General features: G+C 52.1%; 8 protein-coding genes across 8 annotated transcripts; 4 read left to right on the forward strand and 4 right to left on the reverse strand.

The window, feature by feature from the left end:
* Positions 1–51: 51 nt before the first annotated feature.
* On the reverse strand, positions 52–1,308 carry BKA58DRAFT_327736 (proteasome subunit alpha type-7). Its single transcript, XM_046168111.1, has 4 exons — positions 1,098–1,308; positions 990–1,049; positions 551–938; positions 52–502 (listed from the first exon to the last, which is right to left on the reverse strand). The coding sequence occupies exons 1-4, from the start codon at positions 1,126–1,128 to the stop codon at positions 160–162; spliced, it is 822 nt and encodes a 273-aa protein (XP_046030524.1). The 5' UTR covers positions 1,129–1,308; the 3' UTR covers positions 52–159.
* An 18-nt stretch (positions 1,309–1,326) lies between these two features.
* On the forward strand, positions 1,327–3,241 carry BKA58DRAFT_371921 (uncharacterized protein). The gene is made up of 4 exons (XM_046169076.1): positions 1,327–1,608; positions 1,658–2,591; positions 2,639–3,133; positions 3,186–3,241. Exons 1-4 carry the CDS (start codon positions 1,400–1,402, stop codon positions 3,216–3,218), a joined length of 1,671 nt encoding a protein of 556 aa, XP_046030525.1. The 5' UTR covers positions 1,327–1,399; the 3' UTR covers positions 3,219–3,241.
* BKA58DRAFT_5978 (uncharacterized protein) lies at positions 3,184–4,613 on the reverse strand. The gene is made up of 2 exons (XM_046175599.1): positions 4,422–4,613; positions 3,184–4,373 (listed from the first exon to the last, which is right to left on the reverse strand). The coding sequence occupies exon 2, from the start codon at positions 4,330–4,332 to the stop codon at positions 3,274–3,276; it is 1,059 nt and encodes a 352-aa protein (XP_046030526.1). The 5' UTR covers positions 4,333–4,373; positions 4,422–4,613; the 3' UTR covers positions 3,184–3,273.
* Positions 4,614–4,900: 287 nt separating this feature from the next.
* BKA58DRAFT_425477 (methylenetetrahydrofolate reductase 2) lies at positions 4,901–7,375 on the forward strand. The gene is made up of 2 exons (XM_046172930.1): positions 4,901–5,160; positions 5,260–7,375. The coding sequence occupies exons 1-2, from the start codon at positions 5,074–5,076 to the stop codon at positions 7,135–7,137; spliced, it is 1,965 nt and encodes a 654-aa protein (XP_046030527.1). The 5' UTR covers positions 4,901–5,073; the 3' UTR covers positions 7,138–7,375.
* Position 7,376: 1 nt separating this feature from the next.
* BKA58DRAFT_371926 (kinase-like domain-containing protein) lies at positions 7,377–9,302 on the forward strand. Its single transcript, XM_046169077.1, has one exon. The coding sequence runs from the start codon at positions 7,589–7,591 to the stop codon at positions 8,885–8,887; it is 1,299 nt and encodes a 432-aa protein (XP_046030528.1). The 5' UTR covers positions 7,377–7,588; the 3' UTR covers positions 8,888–9,302.
* Positions 9,303–11,364, reverse strand: BKA58DRAFT_327748 (splicesome-associated protein). Its single transcript, XM_046168112.1, has 2 exons — positions 11,199–11,364; positions 9,303–11,147 (listed from the first exon to the last, which is right to left on the reverse strand). The coding sequence occupies exons 1-2, from the start codon at positions 11,286–11,288 to the stop codon at positions 9,738–9,740; spliced, it is 1,500 nt and encodes a 499-aa protein (XP_046030529.1). The 5' UTR covers positions 11,289–11,364; the 3' UTR covers positions 9,303–9,737.
* A 136-nt stretch (positions 11,365–11,500) lies between these two features.
* On the forward strand, positions 11,501–13,235 carry BKA58DRAFT_6048 (ATP-dependent RNA helicase fal1). Its single transcript, XM_046175609.1, has 3 exons — positions 11,501–11,842; positions 11,891–12,745; positions 12,793–13,235. Exons 1-3 carry the CDS (start codon positions 11,557–11,559, stop codon positions 12,849–12,851), a joined length of 1,200 nt encoding a protein of 399 aa, XP_046030530.1. The 5' UTR covers positions 11,501–11,556; the 3' UTR covers positions 12,852–13,235.
* Positions 13,236–14,780: 1,545 nt separating this feature from the next.
* BKA58DRAFT_425480 (uncharacterized protein) lies at positions 14,781–18,031 on the reverse strand. The gene is made up of 2 exons (XM_046172931.1): positions 16,860–18,031; positions 14,781–16,808 (listed from the first exon to the last, which is right to left on the reverse strand). Exons 1-2 carry the CDS (start codon positions 17,677–17,679, stop codon positions 15,265–15,267), a joined length of 2,364 nt encoding a protein of 787 aa, XP_046030531.1. The 5' UTR covers positions 17,680–18,031; the 3' UTR covers positions 14,781–15,264.
* Between the last annotated feature and the right edge of the window lie 443 nt (positions 18,032–18,474).

Raw genomic sequence — 18,474 nt, forward strand, 5'->3', positions numbered from 1 at the left:
GCGACGAGCGAGGGGTTGGACGTGGAAAGACGCTTCATGGTGTGCTAGATTGCCATTTATGAGCACTAGCTGGTCGTATCTGCATTATACAGAATCAAAGTCTATCACCAGACGCCACTGCTGTTCATGCCTTTTCGCCATCAGTCGTTAACCATGCCTCTATGCGCCACCAGATCCTGAGCCCTCAGCTGGGGTCTGGCGGGTGAGGATAGCGGCCTGGCCTGTGCCGGGCTGTCGTCCAGGCCTCCTGTTCGCCGCCTCTTCCTGCTTCTCTGTGTTGATGTTCTCCACGTACTTCTCAATATCCTCGACGGGCAACATTTCGATGGGCTTTCCGGGTGCCATGATGGCAATCTCAATGTTCTTCGCGCCAGTCTGCACTACCTCCAATAGTGACTTGACTGTCAACTTGATTGTCTCTTCCCGGTCCATCCCTTCCTTGTGGTTACGTTCGAGGAACTCGCGGACTGTCTTGCTCGATCGGCCGATCGCATTTGCTTTCCTAAGTGATATTAGCACAGAGAAGTATAACTTCGTATATGCAACCTACCATGCTGAGTAGATACCAGAAGGCTCGGTCTGGTACAAGCGCGGGGTCTTGTCGTTGGGGTCGAAGCCGACTATCAGTGTGCTGATACCGAACGGCCGGACACCACCACTCTGCGTGTACCTCTGCTGAACACCTGCAACGTACTTGGTGATGTACTCTATCGATACCGGGTCTTCGACGGTGAGGCGATGTGATTGCGCTTCGAGGCGGGCCTTGTCGACAAGGATACGTGCGTCGGCGTTCAATCCAGCGAAGGCGAGGGCAACGTGGGTGTCGACGAGGCAGATCTTGGAGGGTGTGATGCGGGTATCTTGCAGCTTCATTGCGGATCGCTTCTCGCAGCCGAGTACTACTATGTCCGAGCCCTTAACACCAACGGCGCATGTTCCTGGGGCGAATGAGCATCTGAAGTTCGCTTTCTCCTTCGTAGACTACGCACCTCGCTTTACTGCTTCGAGTGCATATTCGACCTGGAAGACGTGGCCGTCAGGACTGAAGACTGGCGGAGTTAGCTAAGCCCGCATCTCCAAGTGTTGGTTGTTTGTACCGGAGAGAGCTCGATCGTAGCCGGATGCCATTGTGAAAGTGAACGTATAGTAATCTGTAGGGTCCTTGTTGTTTACTTGTCTATGGCGACGATATTTGAGAAAAAGCGGCGGGGCAAAAGGTACGGCTGTCGTCAAGCTGCTCGCGGAGCTCCAGAGCTGTCCGCGTCGCTGCTCCCGCCTAAACTACGCCAAGCTATCTGGCCCGTGCTTACCCTGTCGAATTAGGTCATCAGGATAGATATTCGTGAAGGCGACTTGATTATTTCCGCCGCCTATCGCATCTCTTCTCCGGTCAATTGGGATGGCATCTTCAGCGCGCTTGGCCTCGTCACTGCGACGAACTGCACTATCTTCTCGCGCTGCATCGCGCTTTCAATATTTGCGACCAACAAGTCAAGTGCGATGGACGGGTAGTACGTCAGCGACTTCGGAGCCTCACCAGCCAGACGAACATGGCGGAGTGAAAGGCCCGACCGCGTCGTCAAAATCCATCAAGTTCACTTCCGAGTCGTACGTGTTGAGGTTTGGATTTTTGGAGGGGTTTGCTAACGGTCCGCAGTTACCCGCATCTTCAAAGAGACACCAAATTCACCAAAGTCAGCGAGGAGCATGTAAATTATTTTCGAGACCTTCTGGGTTCCGATTCGGCCATCATAGATGGTGTGTCGAAGGATGCATCGGATGATATTGAAGCCTTCAACAGCGACTGGATGCGCAAGTTCCGTGGCCACACCAAACTAGTCTTGAAGCCCAGTTCCACGGAAGAAGTCAGCAAGATCCTCAAATATTGCAATGACAACATGCTCGCCGTAGTACCTCAGGGCGGTAACACTGGACTTGTCGGTGGCTCCGTGCCTGTGTTTGACGAGATTGTGATCAACATGCAGAGGATGAACGAAATTAGGTCCTTCGATGAAGTATCTGGTATCCTCGTCGCTGATGCTGGCGTGATCTTAGAGAATGCCGACAACTTCCTTGCCGAAAAGAACCACATCTTCCCATTAGATCTCGGTGCTAAGGGCTCTGCTTATATTGGTGGCAATGTCGCGACAAACGCTGGTGGTCTCCGTCTCCTCCGGTATGGCAGCTTCCACGGAAACGTCTTGGGTATCGAGGCAGTCCTTCCAGATGGTACCATTGTAGATGATCTATCGACACTCCGGAAGAACAACACTGGCTACGATCTGAAGCAACTGTTCATCGGCGGAGAAGGTACCATCGGCATCATCACCAAGGTCTCAATTATCTGCCCGAGAAGATCACCCGCCGTCAACGTCGCGTACTTTGGGCTGGAAAGTTACGAGCAGGTCCAGAAGGCTTACATCGAGGCCAAAGGGCACCTATCTGAGATCCTGTCAGCCTTTGAGCTGATGGACGGTCGCACACAGAAGCTGGTCAACAGGGTAACCGGTAAGAAGATGCCTCTGGAGGGCGAACATCCCTTCTACTGCCTGATAGAGACCAGCGGGTCTAACGCCGAGCATGACGGCGAGGTAAGCAGGCTCATGGCACGAATCCTACCGGTCGCTAACCTGTCTAGAAATTGCAAGCATTCCTTGAACATGTGATGGAAACCGAAGTCGTCTCCGATGGTGTTCTCGCCGAGAACCAAACTCAGATTCAGGAGCTTTGGTCATGGCGCGAAGGTATCACCGAGTGCCTTGGTCATGACGGAGGTGTCTATAAGTACGACTTATCGATACCTATCGCTGAGCTCTATGATCTGGTCAACGAAACTCGCGATCGCTTGACAGAGGCTGGCCTGCTTGGCAACGATTCCTCGCACCCCGTAGTTGACGTCGTTGGATACGGTCACATGGGCGATGCCAACTTGCACCTTAACATCCCAGTCAGGAAGTTCGACAAGGCTGTAGAGAAGAAGCTTGAGCCATTTGTGTACGAGTGGGTACAGAAGCGGAATGGTAGCATCAGTGCTGAGCACGGCTTGGGTGTAACGAAGAAGCCATATATCGGATACAGTAAGAGTGAGACCATGATCAAGTTGATGAAGCAGATCAAGGATCTATACGACCCCGTAAGTGACTACCCTGGGTCAATTTGTTTTCATCATGTGCTGACTACGACAGAACGGCATTATGAACCCGTACAAGTACATATAGACAGCCATTGCGGCACATCCAGTAGACCATTCATATACACATTTTACCCACCTTTTCACATCTTGCTCTTTCCTTTTTCCAGCAGTTTAAACGCATTGCCCTGATAAACTGCGTCTCTCTCCTTCTCTCCAAACAAACTTTCCAATCCATCCTTCATCCTGTCCGCAAACGCCTTCACAAACTGTGTCTGCGTAAAAGGAAAATCACTCCCATACAACAACCTCTCATGCGAGATCTCAAACCCTTCAACAAACGCCTTCAACTGCCCCTGCCCCCCACTCTCTCCATCGAACACGAATCCTGCGAGATCAAAGTAGAACTGCCCATCAAGCTGCTTCCGCACCGTTGAAGCATTCAACACCCTCCCACCCGGCACCACGCTGGTAAACTGGATAAACCGCGTCATAAGCGGCGGTAAAGCACCGCCAGAATGCGGAATAACAAACTTGACGTTCGGACACCGGTCCACTGTCCCCGTGCTGAAGAGATTGATAACCGCCCTCGCAGTGTCGAAGAAGAACTCAAACATCGGGACGGGGTATTGTTCACCGAATGGGAGCGCGTCTGTCGTCCGAACCGGTTCGCCGGCAGTGGCATTCCCGCCACCGTTTCTGATACAAGGTTGGGCGGGATGAATGAAAATCGTGGCGCCAATTTCGTTCAGCTTATCAAACACAGCGTCCATCGTTCCATCTCCCACATAAACCCCATGGTAATTCGTCAGTAAGCCAAAGCCCTCAACACCTTCTTCAACGCATTTCCCTATCTCGTTCAAACTCGCCTCAACATCTGGTAGTGGCAGTGCAGCCCAAACACCAAACTTCTCGGGATGTTGCTGCTTAAGAGATGAGGCATAGGCGTTGCATTGCCGTGTTAAATTGATTGCCAATCCCGGATTGCGCAGATTGATGTTTGTCCCTGGGCTGGAGATAGAGAGAATTGATTTGGAGACGTTGGCTGTTTCCATCATTTCAAGGTGTTGGGACAGAGACCAGGAGGGGATGGCGGGCATGCCGTCTGGATGGGAGTGTCCGTTTTCGGCGAGGGCGGTGCGGTAGAAGGGGGGGAGGAAGTGAGAGTGGACGTCTATTCTTTTGGGGAGGGGGTTTGTCATTTTGGCTGGGGGTTGGTATGAGAAGATCGTGGTTGTGTGTGCTAGGAGGAGCGTTAGGCTGATAATAGATGGAAACATAATGACGCTACCTTTCTGAGATGACAATCTTGTAAAGGCCAAGTTGAGCACGTATATGCGGTGAAAATGAGTCCGGCTGGACTTGTCGCTCTTGTCAGAAGCAACGAATGCAATGACTACTTATGCAATGCAAGGTGCTGCACCTGCATCAAGTGATAGGTTGGCATCCGGGACCCCGCCCCGAGAGGTGCACATAGAGAGCAAAGGATTGTTGATCATCGTGCATCTCGTTCATTGAGGACGTGTGGATTAGCGTGAAGCTTCTGTGATATATCAGGATATGATCATGTGTCGCGGAAGATCATCCAGGAACTGCAATTATGCGCAGTGGAAAGCCGATGCGTTTGTACGATACTCTCCCTGTCGAAGGCTAGATAACGCGTTCATCAATGTGACAACAGCTGTTGCTAGTCTTCCATCCAACACCATGTGACTTTCACCGTACAATAGAATGTTTGTTCAATAGTCGTGTCAGAGCTCCCAAGTGCCCAGTGTGGCACGTATGCGCCGATACAGGATAATGATCCTGACCGTCGATCGCGTGCCCCACCCGCGCCTTCCAGATGAGCGGCGGGTCACTTTTTTGTCTTCCATCACTTGCAGCCATGACACAACGTCGTCCGCCACACCACCTTTCCCTCTATCCTCAGTCACGCGTTCACGATGGAGAGGATTACGGATAAGATCAATGCGCTACCCGATGGCGCCAACTACTTCTCGCTCGAGTTCTTCCCGCCCAAGACGGCCATGGTGAGTTTGCCCCGCTCGCACGCGACGAATGTGGAGGGCCGCGATATGGATCGGACAAGAACATCATGAAAGAAGAATTGGTTGCTGACAGTTCTAAAGGGCTTTGCGAACCTCCAAACACGATTAGAGCGCATGTCGCAGGCTCTCCGACCACTCTTCGTTACCGTTACCTGGGGTGCCGGCGGATCAACGGCCACCAAGTCGCTCGAACTCGCAGAGATATGCCAGCGCCAATTAGGCCTCACAACATGTCTACATCTTACGTGCACCAATATGAACCGCCAGCTCATCGACGACGCGCTCGAACAGGCAAAGGTGCTGGGCATACGGAACATTCTGGCGCTGAGGGGTGATGCGCCACGGAGCGAAGAGTACAGGGACGAAGGAACACCGCCGGAGCAAGACTCGAACAAGGACTTTACGTGGGCGATTGACCTAGTCAAATACATCCGGAAAGAGTACGGAGACTACTTCTGCATTGGTGTTGCTGCGTATCCAGAGGGCCACTCAGATCAGAGCCATCCCAAAGATCAAGATCCGCTGCACGACCTGCCATATCTGATTGAGAAGACCAAGGCTGGCGCAGATTTCATCATGACCCAGCTCTTCTACGATGTTGAGGCGTACGACAAGTTCGAGAAGATGCTGAGGGAGCACGAGAGCGGAGTGTTCAAAACGATACCGATCATACCGGGGCTGATGCCAATACAATCGTACAAGATCTTGCTCAGGACAACGAAGCTATCGCATGCGAAGCTACCGTCGGATATGCTGAAGCGACTGGACGCCGTGAAGAGCGACGATGAAATGGTGAAACAAGTGGGCGTCAAGATAATGGACGAAATGGTGGAACACATCAAGGCGCGGCCAGATACTTGCAGGAGAGGTTTCCACTTCTACACACTCAATCTGGAGAAAGCCGTGTCGCACATCGTTGAAGACACTCACCTCATACCATCGACTATCGAAGACGACGACGACGATGTCATTGTCGAGACCACGCCCGCCATCAACCTTGAGCCACCACCGAACGGCATAATGCCACGCAGGCGACGATCATCAGCTGTTAACTCCGGTCCACACAACAGAGTAATAATATCACACCCGTCCGCGGCCAAGTCAAGCAATCACTCGTATGAAGCTACGGAGGAAGAGGCTGGCGTACCAAGGGGCCCGATTAACACCCGGGCGAACACACTGGCAATATCAGAGGGCGAGGGTTCGCTGGGCCGTGAAGCAACTTGGGACGACTTCCCTAACGGTCGTTGGGGTGATGCACGTTCGCCTGCCTTCGGTGAAATTGATGGTTACGGTCCGACGCTCCACGTCTCAACACCGCAAGCTCTCAAGCTCTGGGGCCATCCAGTCGAGAAAGATGACATCTCGAAGCTCTTCCGCCGTCATATCGAAGGAGACCTCGAAGCCATACCATGGAGCGAACAAAGTCTGTCTCCCGAGACTCTAACCATCAGCAAGCAACTGCTCGCCCTCAACGCCAAGGGCTGGTGGACAGTCGCCTCGCAACCTGCCGTCAACGGCGTCAAATCCACTGACTCCGTCTTCGGCTGGGGCCCAAAGAACGGCTACGTCTTCCAAAAGCCCTTTGTCGAATTCTTCATTCCCGCCTCCGAATTCGCCACTCTCAAACCCAAACTCGACGCCCACGACCAGGTCACTTACTTCGCTGGTAATGCCGCCGGAGAGTTTGAAGCTAGTCAAGAGGATGGTGTAAACCCTGTTACCTGGGGCACGTTTGCAGGTAAAGAGATTGTCACGCCTACTATCATCGAGGCTGTCAGTTTCAGGAGTTGGCTTGATGAGGCTTTCAGTATCTTCAGGGAGTGGCAGAGGATTTACCCGCCGAGGAGTGCGAGCAGCACACTGCTTGGAAAACTGAGGCAAGATTATTGGCTTGTTAATGTTATTTGGGGTGATTTTGTCAATGGTGAGGGGCTGTGGGAGTTTTTGGAACAGTAGACTGAAGATATAAGAGGAATGTATTGTGGGTGTACGTGCGAAAGCGATATGGACAACTCACCTTAAGCTCCCGATGATTGTCATCCCATGTAGATTGATCGCAGCCCGATATATGCATTGTACGAGCACGAGTCGTCCTTGATTTGCTCACATGTGCTGCGAGGCTGAGACGCCACTTCCTCGCCATTGGACCCGGCTTGCACATGGATGGAAGGACCGCTGCTCAGCCCCCGCGATTACGATGATTTTGGCTCCCGACCTTTTTGCTCTCATTCCCTCTCCTCTCATACCTCAACACAAGCGTCATTCTTCAAGAGTGATGAGTTGTTACAACGTCAGATGAATTTCGCCTCACGGATTCGTAAACACAGATTGTCATTTCTTCAACACCAATTTACAGTCGGTCTCCAACTCCCAACCCCCTGTCGCGTGTGATGTTAGATCCATCTTTATGGACGACAGCAGCGCAAAAGACGCCGAGATGATAGACGAAGAAATGAGAGATGTGGCTCTCGACGCTTGGAACCGCGAGTTTGGCCATGAGCGCCAGCTGACCCTAACAGTCCATGATCCGGAACCAATCACCACAGGAAAACAACTTGGAAAAGGAGGAATGGGTACCGTCCACAGAACAGACCTCCACGGAGTCTCCTTGGCTCTGAAACGATGCTGGGTCAGGCGTCTCACCTCGCGCCAATTGAACGAAATCAAAGTCCTAGGTCGCATCTCGGAGAAGCGACATCGCCATATTGTCGAGCTAATCGGATCCTACACACATCGACGAAGAGTTGGATATGAAGTTGGCATGTTAATCTGGCCAGTTGCACATACAGACATGGCGAAACTGTTCAAGGATCTCCAACGTCTTATCGCTTTTCTGCATGTGCGCGATGGCAAAGATAAGACGAATGGGTTGAATTGTTACATGAGTTCTCTGCTTTTCATAGCAGCTACCGATTCAGCACCCTATCTTCCGACTGAGCAATCAGCTTGGGAACTGGTCCACGCTTGTCAACGTCGTATACAACGCAGCGTTGGCTGCATAGCAGAAGCAGTGGCGCATCTACACCTCCACAAAATTCGCCACAAGGATCTCAAGCCTTCACAGATACTCTTATCTCCGAATGGCTTATGGCTGACTGATTTTGGGTGGTCCGTGGACATGTCTGAAATGGACAACAGCGTCACCAGTGGCGGTGAAATAATCACTTCCAAGTACCATGCACCCGAACGAGACAACAGACGACCCTGTGGACGCGCAGAGGATATTTTCGCTCTTGGGTGTATCTATCTGGAGATGAGCTACGCTATGTTACGTACATCTGGAGACCCGACCCCCCCTTGGTCTGACCCTCGTTCAGGCTTCTCGTTCCACGGCAAATTGAAAGACCTAGACCTCTGGATACAAGCTCTACTTCGACTCCAATGTAACGGAACCATGCACTGGTATGCACTCGTACGGATGATGTTGTCTCGTGTGGACAAAGAACGTCCCACCATCAGCACAGTCCTCGAACACATTCACACCACTTCTCATTCCAGGTTCCGCCTTGTCGATGCATGCTGTTACAGGACCTTTCCGAAAGAATCAGAGGAGCCTTTCTTGGCCGCACTTCCATCTCATGAGCCCGACATCATGCTACATATCCGCCAACTGATTGAACAACAAGTTGCAAAAGCAGATAGTCGTATCTCATCAAGCTCTTGGTCCAGGTTAGATCTAAATGCTCTTCGAGCCTGCCCCGATTGAGGAAACGCTCAGGTACAAGTATATTCCACCGACGCTTTGAAATGAAAAAGTTTTGCACGAAACTACCGTTGCACACCCCGTCCGCCAAATTGTCACAGTCACAAGAATAACTATACACTGTTGGTTTCTTGATATCTCTTGCCTACTCGGTTGTTCACATCTAAAGACTAGATAGTGTACATCCATCTCAGACACTGCACTTGACCAGGTGGAACAGCCACAAGGTTCGCGTAGAGAAAAGAGTTCTCGGCTGGCGTACATGAATGGATCTCAATCGTTCTGCCACCATGTCCACCTCACTCCTTGATGGGCATAGGATCTGGTGATGGAAGCTAAGACCGCTGAAACTAGAATCAGTCCAGAGGAACAGGAAAAGCTTCATACTATGTAACGCTATCGGTGCAATCTTGTTGTGTGGCATAGCGAAGCTGCAACTGCAGTATGTTTCTTTCGTCATTACTATCTTTCCAGGTATCTTAATTTACACATAGTTCATGTACAGTCTCATCCGTACGAAGAACTCTTCACCTAGGTGCAACTCCATAACGCCAACCATGCAATTTTTTCTGGCTTGTTAGCTCTTCAAAGAGGAAAAGCAGACGCCAGATTTCAAAAGGATGCATGCCATGAAAAGCAGCGAAGAAACGTGATCGTACCGATAGAGCAAAAGCAACGCTGTAAGACTCATTGTGAAGGTCTTCAATCCTCTCCAAGTTCACCATCTTGTGCCGTTGTGTGCTCAAAGATGCCCGTGTCAAAGCAGCCGCCGAGTGGAACTGGCACGGGAGGCTTTCCTCTATTGAAGAAGGACATGGTGTTATGGACGTTCATGCCGAAGCAACGTGATCGCTCACAACATGCCCGCGGCAGCCAAGTCACGGTAGACCTTCTCAGGCATAACGTTGCCTTCGTTGTCCTCCATCTCGACCACGTTCTCAGCAAGCAGCTTCTGTTTCTTCTGGTCCTTCTGGATCTTGCGCCACAGCTCCTCAGCCTCCTGTATGCTTGTAATCTCTCGGAAGAGGGTAGTGTTGGTGATGCCGAGACACTTGAGACCATGGATATGGCGGGGCTCGTTGAAGTGCTTGTCGAATGCGCGCCTGCCCATGTATACGAAGTTTCCGCAGATCTCGCAAGGGAATTCGACGCCCAGGCCGTGGAGCTTGTACAGCCAGAAGGGAATGGGCTTGCCGTCCCAGGCGAGTGGTAGCTTGAGCGGGTTGTAGATCTTGTCTTCGCTGTCGGACTCGTTGTCCTCCTCTTTCCCGCCGTTCTCGGGTTGCTCTGCGTATAGCTGCTCTAGCTCTTGTTGTCGCTCGCGCTCGGTCATACCCTGCTTCCGCTCGACGTTGACCTTGGTATCGCCGCGTTCCGTCTGCATGGCTGCAGCGAGTTTCCGTATTCTGAACTCGCGCTCGGCGACTGCACGCTCCTTGAAGCGTTGCAAGTCTGAGGAAGCACCATTCGACTGCTTTTCAGCATCCTGAGCGCCGTTCTGGCTCTCTTGTAACGCCTTCTTGTGTTTCTTGCCTGACAAGTGTGCTTCGTAAACGGTCTCTTTCGAGAAGCCTTTCTTGCAAGCTGAGCACCAGATGCCCTCTCCCTGCGCTTCTCCGTTGACTGGCGCAGACGCCGTGGATTTCTTCTCCCAGCCCGGAACTGCGTCTTTTTCCCATGCCTCCTCGAACTCTTTATCGAAGCTGGTGAAGAGCTTATCCAGGTTCTCTAGCGGCTTCGTTCTTCGCATGAAGCTCTCGAGGTAATCTTGTAGAGCCTTGAGGTAATGGAAGTAGGCCTCTGATTTCTTCTGCTCGCGCCGAATGTTGCATTGTGGAGGGGTGAAGATGTCGAACTTATCGAGGTACTCCAGATAGGTCAGGCGACGCGCGTTCTGCTGAACGGGAAGGTTCAGGTACTGCTCGTGCAGAGTCGTCAGGTCGAAGAAGCGACCAAAACCCTCCTCGCCGGTGAACATGGAGTCGATGGCTGCGATCGATGCCGTGTGGTCTTCGGGTGAGCGTTTCTTGTAGGCCTTCTCCAGGTTCTCAACAGGCTCGTTCGGATAGCGGTTGTGGAAGTCTTTGATGGAGGCGATCTCCTTCATGAAGGATTCCATGGGGTCGCCGTGGGTGAGACCGCGCACCTCGTCCTCCTTCTTGCTGTCCTCATCCTGGTAGATCCTCAGTAGACGGCTCGACTGGCTCTCGATCTGCTCCAGGAATCGCGCAATGTCGTGGTCACGTGCGAGGCGATCGCGAATCTGATGAGATGTTAGCTTGCAGTTCGCGACGGACGCGAAGGTAATGCCTACATGCGGGGGGTCTTCGAGGAGTCGCTCGGCAGCGGCATCCTCGAGGCGCTCGAGGTCCTCGTGGAGTTGGCGCTGATCTTCCAAAAGCATACTTGCGGTCGCCTAGAGTAACTATGAGTCTTGGTATAGCAGCGGTTCGGTAGTGGATGTGCAGACCTTTGCGGCGGTGACGATGTTGAGCTGCTGGTGGAGCCTGTCGCGGCGACATAAATCGCAGAACGCGCTAGTCAACGGGGCTAGCGCGCCGAGGCTCCGGCCCTCCGCAAAGCTGAGGCGCAACTGCTCCAAACTTTCTTGCACATCGCGAACGACTCGAAAACTACCAATTACCCATACCAACCCTGACTTCACATTCAAGATGGCGGACGGAATCGACCGAAATGCAGACGAAAAGATCGAGTTCTCCACCTCCAAGGAGGTCACGGTCGCGCCGACCTTCGAGGCCATGCACCTGAAGGAGAACTTGCTACGCGGTATCTACGCCTACGGATACGAGTCGCCTTCAGCTGTGCAGTCGCGCGCTATCGTCCAGATCTGCAAGGGTCGCGACACCATCGCTCAGGCGCAGTCCGGAACAGGAAAGACTGCGACTTTCTCCATCTCCATCCTCCAGGTCATCGACACGGCTGTGCGCGAGACACAGGGTACGTCATATCAGATTGGCGAAATAGAGCTTTGCTGATAAGACATAGCACTCGTACTGTCACCTACTCGGGAACTTGCGACCCAGATCCAGCAGGTTATCATGGGTCTCGGCGATTACATGAATGTGCAATGCCATCCTTGCGTCGGAGGAACAAACGTCGGCGAAGATATCCGCAAGCTCGACTACGGCCAGCACGTTGTCTCTGGAACTCCAGGACGCGTAGCTGATATGATTCGCCGCCGCAACCTCCGCACACGCAACATCAAGATGCTCGTTCTCGATGAAGCCGACGAGCTCCTCAACCGAGGTTTCCGCGAGCAAATCTACGATGTCTACCGCTACCTTCCACCTGCGACCCAAGTCGTTGTCGTTTCAGCCACCCTCCCATACGATGTACTCGAGATGACGACTAAATTCATGACGGACCCCGTGCGCATTTTGGTTAAGCGCGACGAATTGACGCTAGAGGGCCTCAAGCAATACTTCATCGCTATCGAGAAGGAAGAGTGGAAATTCGACACCCTGTGCGATCTCTACGACACACTCACCATCACACAAGCAGTCATCTTCTGCAACACGCGCCGCAAGGTTGACTGGCTGACGGACAAGATGCGCGATGCCAACTTCACTGTATCCTCCATGCACGGAGAGATGCCCCAGAAGGAGCGAGACAGCATTATGGCCGACTTCCGTCAGGCAAACTCTCGCGTGCTCATCTCGACCGATGTGTGGGCGCGTGGTATTGACGTGCAACAAGTGTCGCTAGTCATCAACTACGATCTACCATCGAACCGTGAGAACTATATCCACAGGATTGGTCGAAGCGGACGATTCGGACGCAAGGGTGTGGCTATCAACTTCGTCACTCAAGATGACGTTCGCATCCTCCGTGACATTGAGTGTAAGTTTTATCTGGCTTTTCCATCAAACACTCGCTAACCTCCATAGTGTACTACTCTACCCAGATCGACGAGATGCCCATGAACGTTGCGGACCTCCTCGCGTAGAATTTCGAGCGAAATGTAGACGCACTGCATGCGATCGAGCACAGGGCACAGCAGATATTCACGCTCACCGTACCAAAGTCACAGAGACTCTCACTCAAGGGACACGACCCGCTTCGGCGGCGAATTGGAAGTGGAGGAAGGGGCTCTTTAGCCGAACAGTAAGCCTACCTCTGTCGCGAGGCTTCTGTTGCCCTGGCTAACTCTGCGACTCTGACCAGAACGAAATTGTAATCAATACCCATAACGTACTCACCATTTATGAGACCGATGGCCAGCCGATGAGTTTTGGGGGCGGTATCATCTCGATATTGGAGCTGTTCCGACTATCGCTTTCGTGACATAATGATTCGCAGTTTGCGATAGATTCCTGACATACAGTCCCGATCACGCACTCCTCAAAATCCAACATATGTTCTTCTGCCACATCATGACATCCGCAATTTTACCAGGAAGGAAACCTGGTGAGTTCACCGCACTTGGCAGCTGGAACTGCAGCCTCAATACAAGATTTCGCTATCCTAGCGGAAGTGATTGAAGATGGCACCACTCCGTTCTTGGGCCACCCGACGGCTTCAGTGGGTTGTTTTCGCTATCACCTCGTCCGCAGCACATCCTCGTGCATATGTATTCCTATCATGCATACGTTCTCTCTTCGTCTAGTGGCAGACCTAGTCGCCTGGCAAATGAGACAATGCAGCCCCCAAGGTAATAATGGATTTGATCAAGGTAGCAGCGCTGTCCTAGTGCTCCATGCCATGGGTTGATGCCTCACCGTTGATGCGATATCACGCGACCTAGCCTTTCCCGCTGCAGTACGTCAATGCTTCTGCCAGAGGTACAGTGGGGAGGCGACTGAGTCGCCGGTACAGTGACCATATGCTCTGTATGCTTGCTGATAACGTAAGTGAGGGTACTTGCCGCCAAACAAATCGGAGCGAAACATGCAGAGTGGTAGAGACCCCTGGGGCGAAATCGAATGCGGAGTGTGACCCAGGGTCCGATTGCGCGAATATATATGCTACGAATTGCCCATGCAGAGGTGTTGAGAGTGCAACGTAGCGAAGAGAATCGAGACCCGCGAGAACTCTGACCGATCGTTCTTGAGCTGGTATATCGGAGCGGAGACAATACTTGAATGCGTACCATGGGAGTACGCAATCATAATCGATAGAGCATTACAATCAATAATCTACACGTGTGTCACTCTTGTTCATTGTGTTCTGTCTGGCTCCGCCCCGTCTTCGGCTTCCACTCAGTCGCATCATAGTGCCATGGAATGGAGAGTACCAGCTCCATGTGCTTCATGATGTATGGACCCTGCCTCATCAACGTCTCCGCTTCTCCGAGACCGGAACCAAACATTGCCGTATTTTGAAGAGTCTCGGATGTTTGCGATCTCTCTCATTTGAGGAGAACCTTTGCGTATGGGATGGTTATGTGTTGGGGGATTCGTGAGCGGGTCGCACTGCGTCCCATCGCAGTACCACTGGATGGAGTGGATGACAACCAAAATACCGAACCGCACACACCGACGTAACACGAACGCATTTGATGCCGATTCCGAAGGCTGAGCAGATGCAGGTGGATAGTATAAGTACCGGCACATCCCCTCTCACTGTGTTCATTCGTAAACACTTTGATATCAACTTCAATCAACAAAACTCAAAGTATGATCTCTCCTCCTCTTACATCCTCTCCACCACCTCCTCAAAGAAAACATAGCTAACATACCCCCAGCCGCCACCCAAAAAACGTATTACCTCCCCAGCCACCACTCCATCTTCCAACCTAACACCCCCTTCTCAGCACCTCAATCCCAACACCACCGCCGCAATGCAGTTTTCAACCATCATCAGCGTCACCCTGGCCCTCTTCGCTGGCGCCGCCTTCGCTCACATGGAAACCATCACCCAAATCGACATGTTGAAGCCCAGCCCACCTCCACAATCCGAGTTGAATATTGAGGACAAGCGTGCCCAGGTCACCGCTGTCCCCAACGCCGCATAGACAGGTCTACCTTCTGGTATCTGTCCGTACCATCTTGTTTGCACTGAGATGATTGGGATTACGATGTGAAAGGCCGGTCAGAGGTCCTACTGCGAGTTTTCTTGAGGGTAGATGGGTCGGACTGGCTGGGATTAGGACGTTGGATTGTCCGGGAAAAGTAGATGGTAGACATGATTCAATGCCATGTCTTACTGTCTGATACTTGGTTTCTTGCTTGCTGTGTGATCTACGATGACAACTACTGGTGCGACTATGGAAACATGATGCTAACACAAGATGCGCCTCCAGACCACAAAATACTTGGTATACTGATGGGTAGAAGTGGTTTGGGAACGAGGTATTGGTTCACATATTATCATTATGATGTAGATACTGCTAGTTGACTTCCATCCCACACATCACTTCTTCACGCTGTCGTCTCATCACCAAAGGCTAATTGCATCCTCCTTGCGTGCGCAGCTCTTCGCTTAGCCTGCGCTGACATGGGCTTCTTCGGCGCATCTCCGATTTGACTTCCGTTGGAAGGTGCTTGGGGAATTCCTGTCTGTACTGGAACAGACGGAACAGTATGCGGTATATCGACCTGGACGGGGACCGATGAGGTAGTGGATGGTACCTCTACGTGTGATTCTTGTTTCGATGTAGAAATCAGCTGCTTGTGCAATACAGGCGATGAGAGTATGGCTTGTTGCGTATCCGTTGTCTGTTGCGCCGCTTCTGTAGTAGAAGTCTGTCGTACCAAGTCTTCAGCCATCGTCTTGATAACTTTGTGGCTGCGCAGTCGTTGCTTGAGGATGGAGAGCACGACGTCGTCATCTTCTAGCTCCGCCGGAGTCTCTGTTGGGCTGGCAAGTATGGGCTGCGAAGCTTCTGGGGCAATGATCTGGGGCGGTGGTAGTGGGGGATTGGCAAACGGTACACTTTCCGGAGGAGTGGCCGTTTCCTCCGAACTATCAGGTGTAGTTGTAGTTTCAGCAACGGTGGCGATTGTGGGTGACGGTGTTGCATTGAAGGATCTGCTGCTTGACGTTTGCGACAGCCTTTTGGACATGCGCTGTGACGGTCGCTGGCTACTTGGGCGACGAACTGGCTCGTCGTCGGTGAAAGTGGTTACGTTGACAAGAGCACTGGGCGATCGCAAAGTATGTGTAGATGTGGCATAGTAAGACATAGGCGATGGTGTACGCTCGGCAGAGGCAAAGTTGTTTCGTCTCAAGCTGGAGTCGTCGTCGTGCACCGACGGCACGTTCGCGTTTACTTTTGCATGCTGTGGGTGTTGCGCAAGTCCTTCGTTGCTCTTAGCAAGCTGATCGAATGATAGCTGCGCTCTAGTAGTCTCGTTCGTGATGTCTGGTAGATCGTCTATCATCGCATTCGCTATAGGTGTCGTCTCGGGGACTACAAGTAACGTATGACCGGTCGTTGGGCTCGACGTCACCGAGATCGATGGTATAGTAAGTATTGGACTATTTGGCCATTCTCTACTCGGCAGCCTGTCACTCGCTGCGCTAGGCATCACATAGTCCGCCAAGTCATCGATAAGTGACGGTTGACTCTTGAGATGAGGAAGCTCTGAGGGTAATGACCTGTGCTTCTCGCTATGTTTTTGGATGTCTATCGACGTTGCTCGATACCGTCTTGCTACCATGGGGACACTGAACATAGCTTGTGTGGACAGAGTGGAGTCGTTGCGCTCGATCGTTGTGTCTTCATTGTTCGAGGCGGAGGGAGCGACATCGATAGAAGCGCAAGGTCTTGGTTCCCGAAGGACAGATTGTCGGAAATAGTCTGAACGTGCTCGTGGCCGTCTGGACAAAGCTGAGCTCCCATGACCAAATTCGCGAGATACTTGAGGGCTCAGGAAGGTTTGTGAGTTGTGCCTCTCCTCGATGTCCAAGTCAGCTGGCGTACTACCTGCTAGTTCTACTGGCACCAAATTGACACTACCGGCTGAAGGTTCTTGGTTAGATTGAAGCTTTGTCTATCGTGGATGATACTTACTTTCGACGTCGTCTTTTTCAGCTTCAGACACCAAGGTGATATTTGATGCAGAGACGTTGGTGTGATTTGTTCGGTGTTTCTGCCTCGAATAAGGTCCACGTAGCGCGTCTTTCTCGTCATGAGGTACCCACGGTCGTACAGGAGCCTCGAAGATGGGGGTTTCTGCGATAGCACCAGGCTTTCCACAGAGTTCTGCCGTTTGCATGACGTAGATAGCACCAGTCAACTGAGCGTGACACTGATCTAGCTGTTGCTTCTTTTTCAGAAGCTTCTTCTGGTTTCTTAGACCCCACTCAAGCTTGAGCTTCGATGCAGCTGTGCCGCTATCTCCATCGTGGCCCCAGGCTTTGTCCATATCCATGCCGATTTCATTGAGAGCACGCCGCACCTCGAGCAAAGAACTCTCGATCCATCTCCGTTTATTTGGGTAAGCATCCAGGAAACTCGAAACCGCTGATGAAATAAACAGGCGCGTTGCCTCGTCGATATCTTGTCGCACTTGTTGGATGATGCTTACGAAGGCGATGATATCCGCAGAAGCTTTCTCGGTGGAGAGAACATAGTCCGCGAAGTAGTAGGTAGTCGGTATTGCTGGGAAGTCCCATGAGATGTCATCGGGCGTTTCCCTCGGGATAGCAGTTGATGGCCGCCGGTCTTCAGAGTTCCTGGGCTCCTGCTTCGGCCGCCCGATCTTGCGCTGAAAGTACTTCAGCCTTGTTCCTTCGGTCTCCGTAGGCGCTGGCGTGGGGGGGTCAGCCCGATGGAGTGTCTCTGGTAGGAACAAGCCGGCAGTGGGCAACATCGAAGTCAACGTTGGCATGAGCGTTGTTCGTATTACTTCAAGCTGATTGTACTATTGCTGTAAAGAGTCTGGAAGTAGCTGGTAGCGCGCATGGGCTAAGCAATGGTAGCAGGCGACATGCTTCAGGGAAACCAGGACACACCCCGCAGACAATGACGCAGTACTTGCTCCAAATAGGCACAGCCGGTGCGGATGCGCTGGTGTTCCAGTTTCGTGTGTCGGCCTGTCCGATGGAAGTATTTGCTAACAGCTACACATGGGATAGCTATCAGTCGATCACGGCACCGATGTAGCGGTAAAGTGTTGGTTGGGGGCGCAGAACAACAACTCAGCCGCGGGCACCGTACCGCAGAGTCATGCAGAGTTGTCGTCTCACGCCGCACAACAGAATCATGCCAATGTGCATGGGACATCTCGCCGGATTCGGTATAAATTACTTATGAAGTACTGATCCTCGATCCAAACCTCGCTATTGGGCTACGCCGCAAGGATGCTTGGACTACGCCCCAATGGGGGCCAAAACACATTCCATATTGGCCCCCATGCACAAGGCGCGGATTCGGAAGAGGGAAGCACAAACGAGATCAGGCTAGGGGTTAATCTAGCCGATTGACTGTTGCGCGTAAACCTTCGCATGTCGAACACGACGAATGACCGTCTTGAGCGTAGGTGCAAGGATCGTAGCGTACCGCCTTCTCCTGTTCGGCGAGAAAATAAAGATGTAAGCACAAGTCTAAAGCTTCGGTTCATTCGATAGCAATTTGCCCATCACTGTGACAGCAGGAAACCTGGAGGCATCCGCAACATGAAATT

This window comes from Alternaria rosae (genome assembly GCF_020736505.1).
Source record: "Alternaria rosae strain MPI-PUGE-AT-0040 chromosome Unknown BKA58scaffold_1, whole genome shotgun sequence".
Lineage (NCBI taxonomy): Eukaryota > Fungi > Ascomycota > Dothideomycetes > Pleosporales > Pleosporaceae > Alternaria > Alternaria rosae.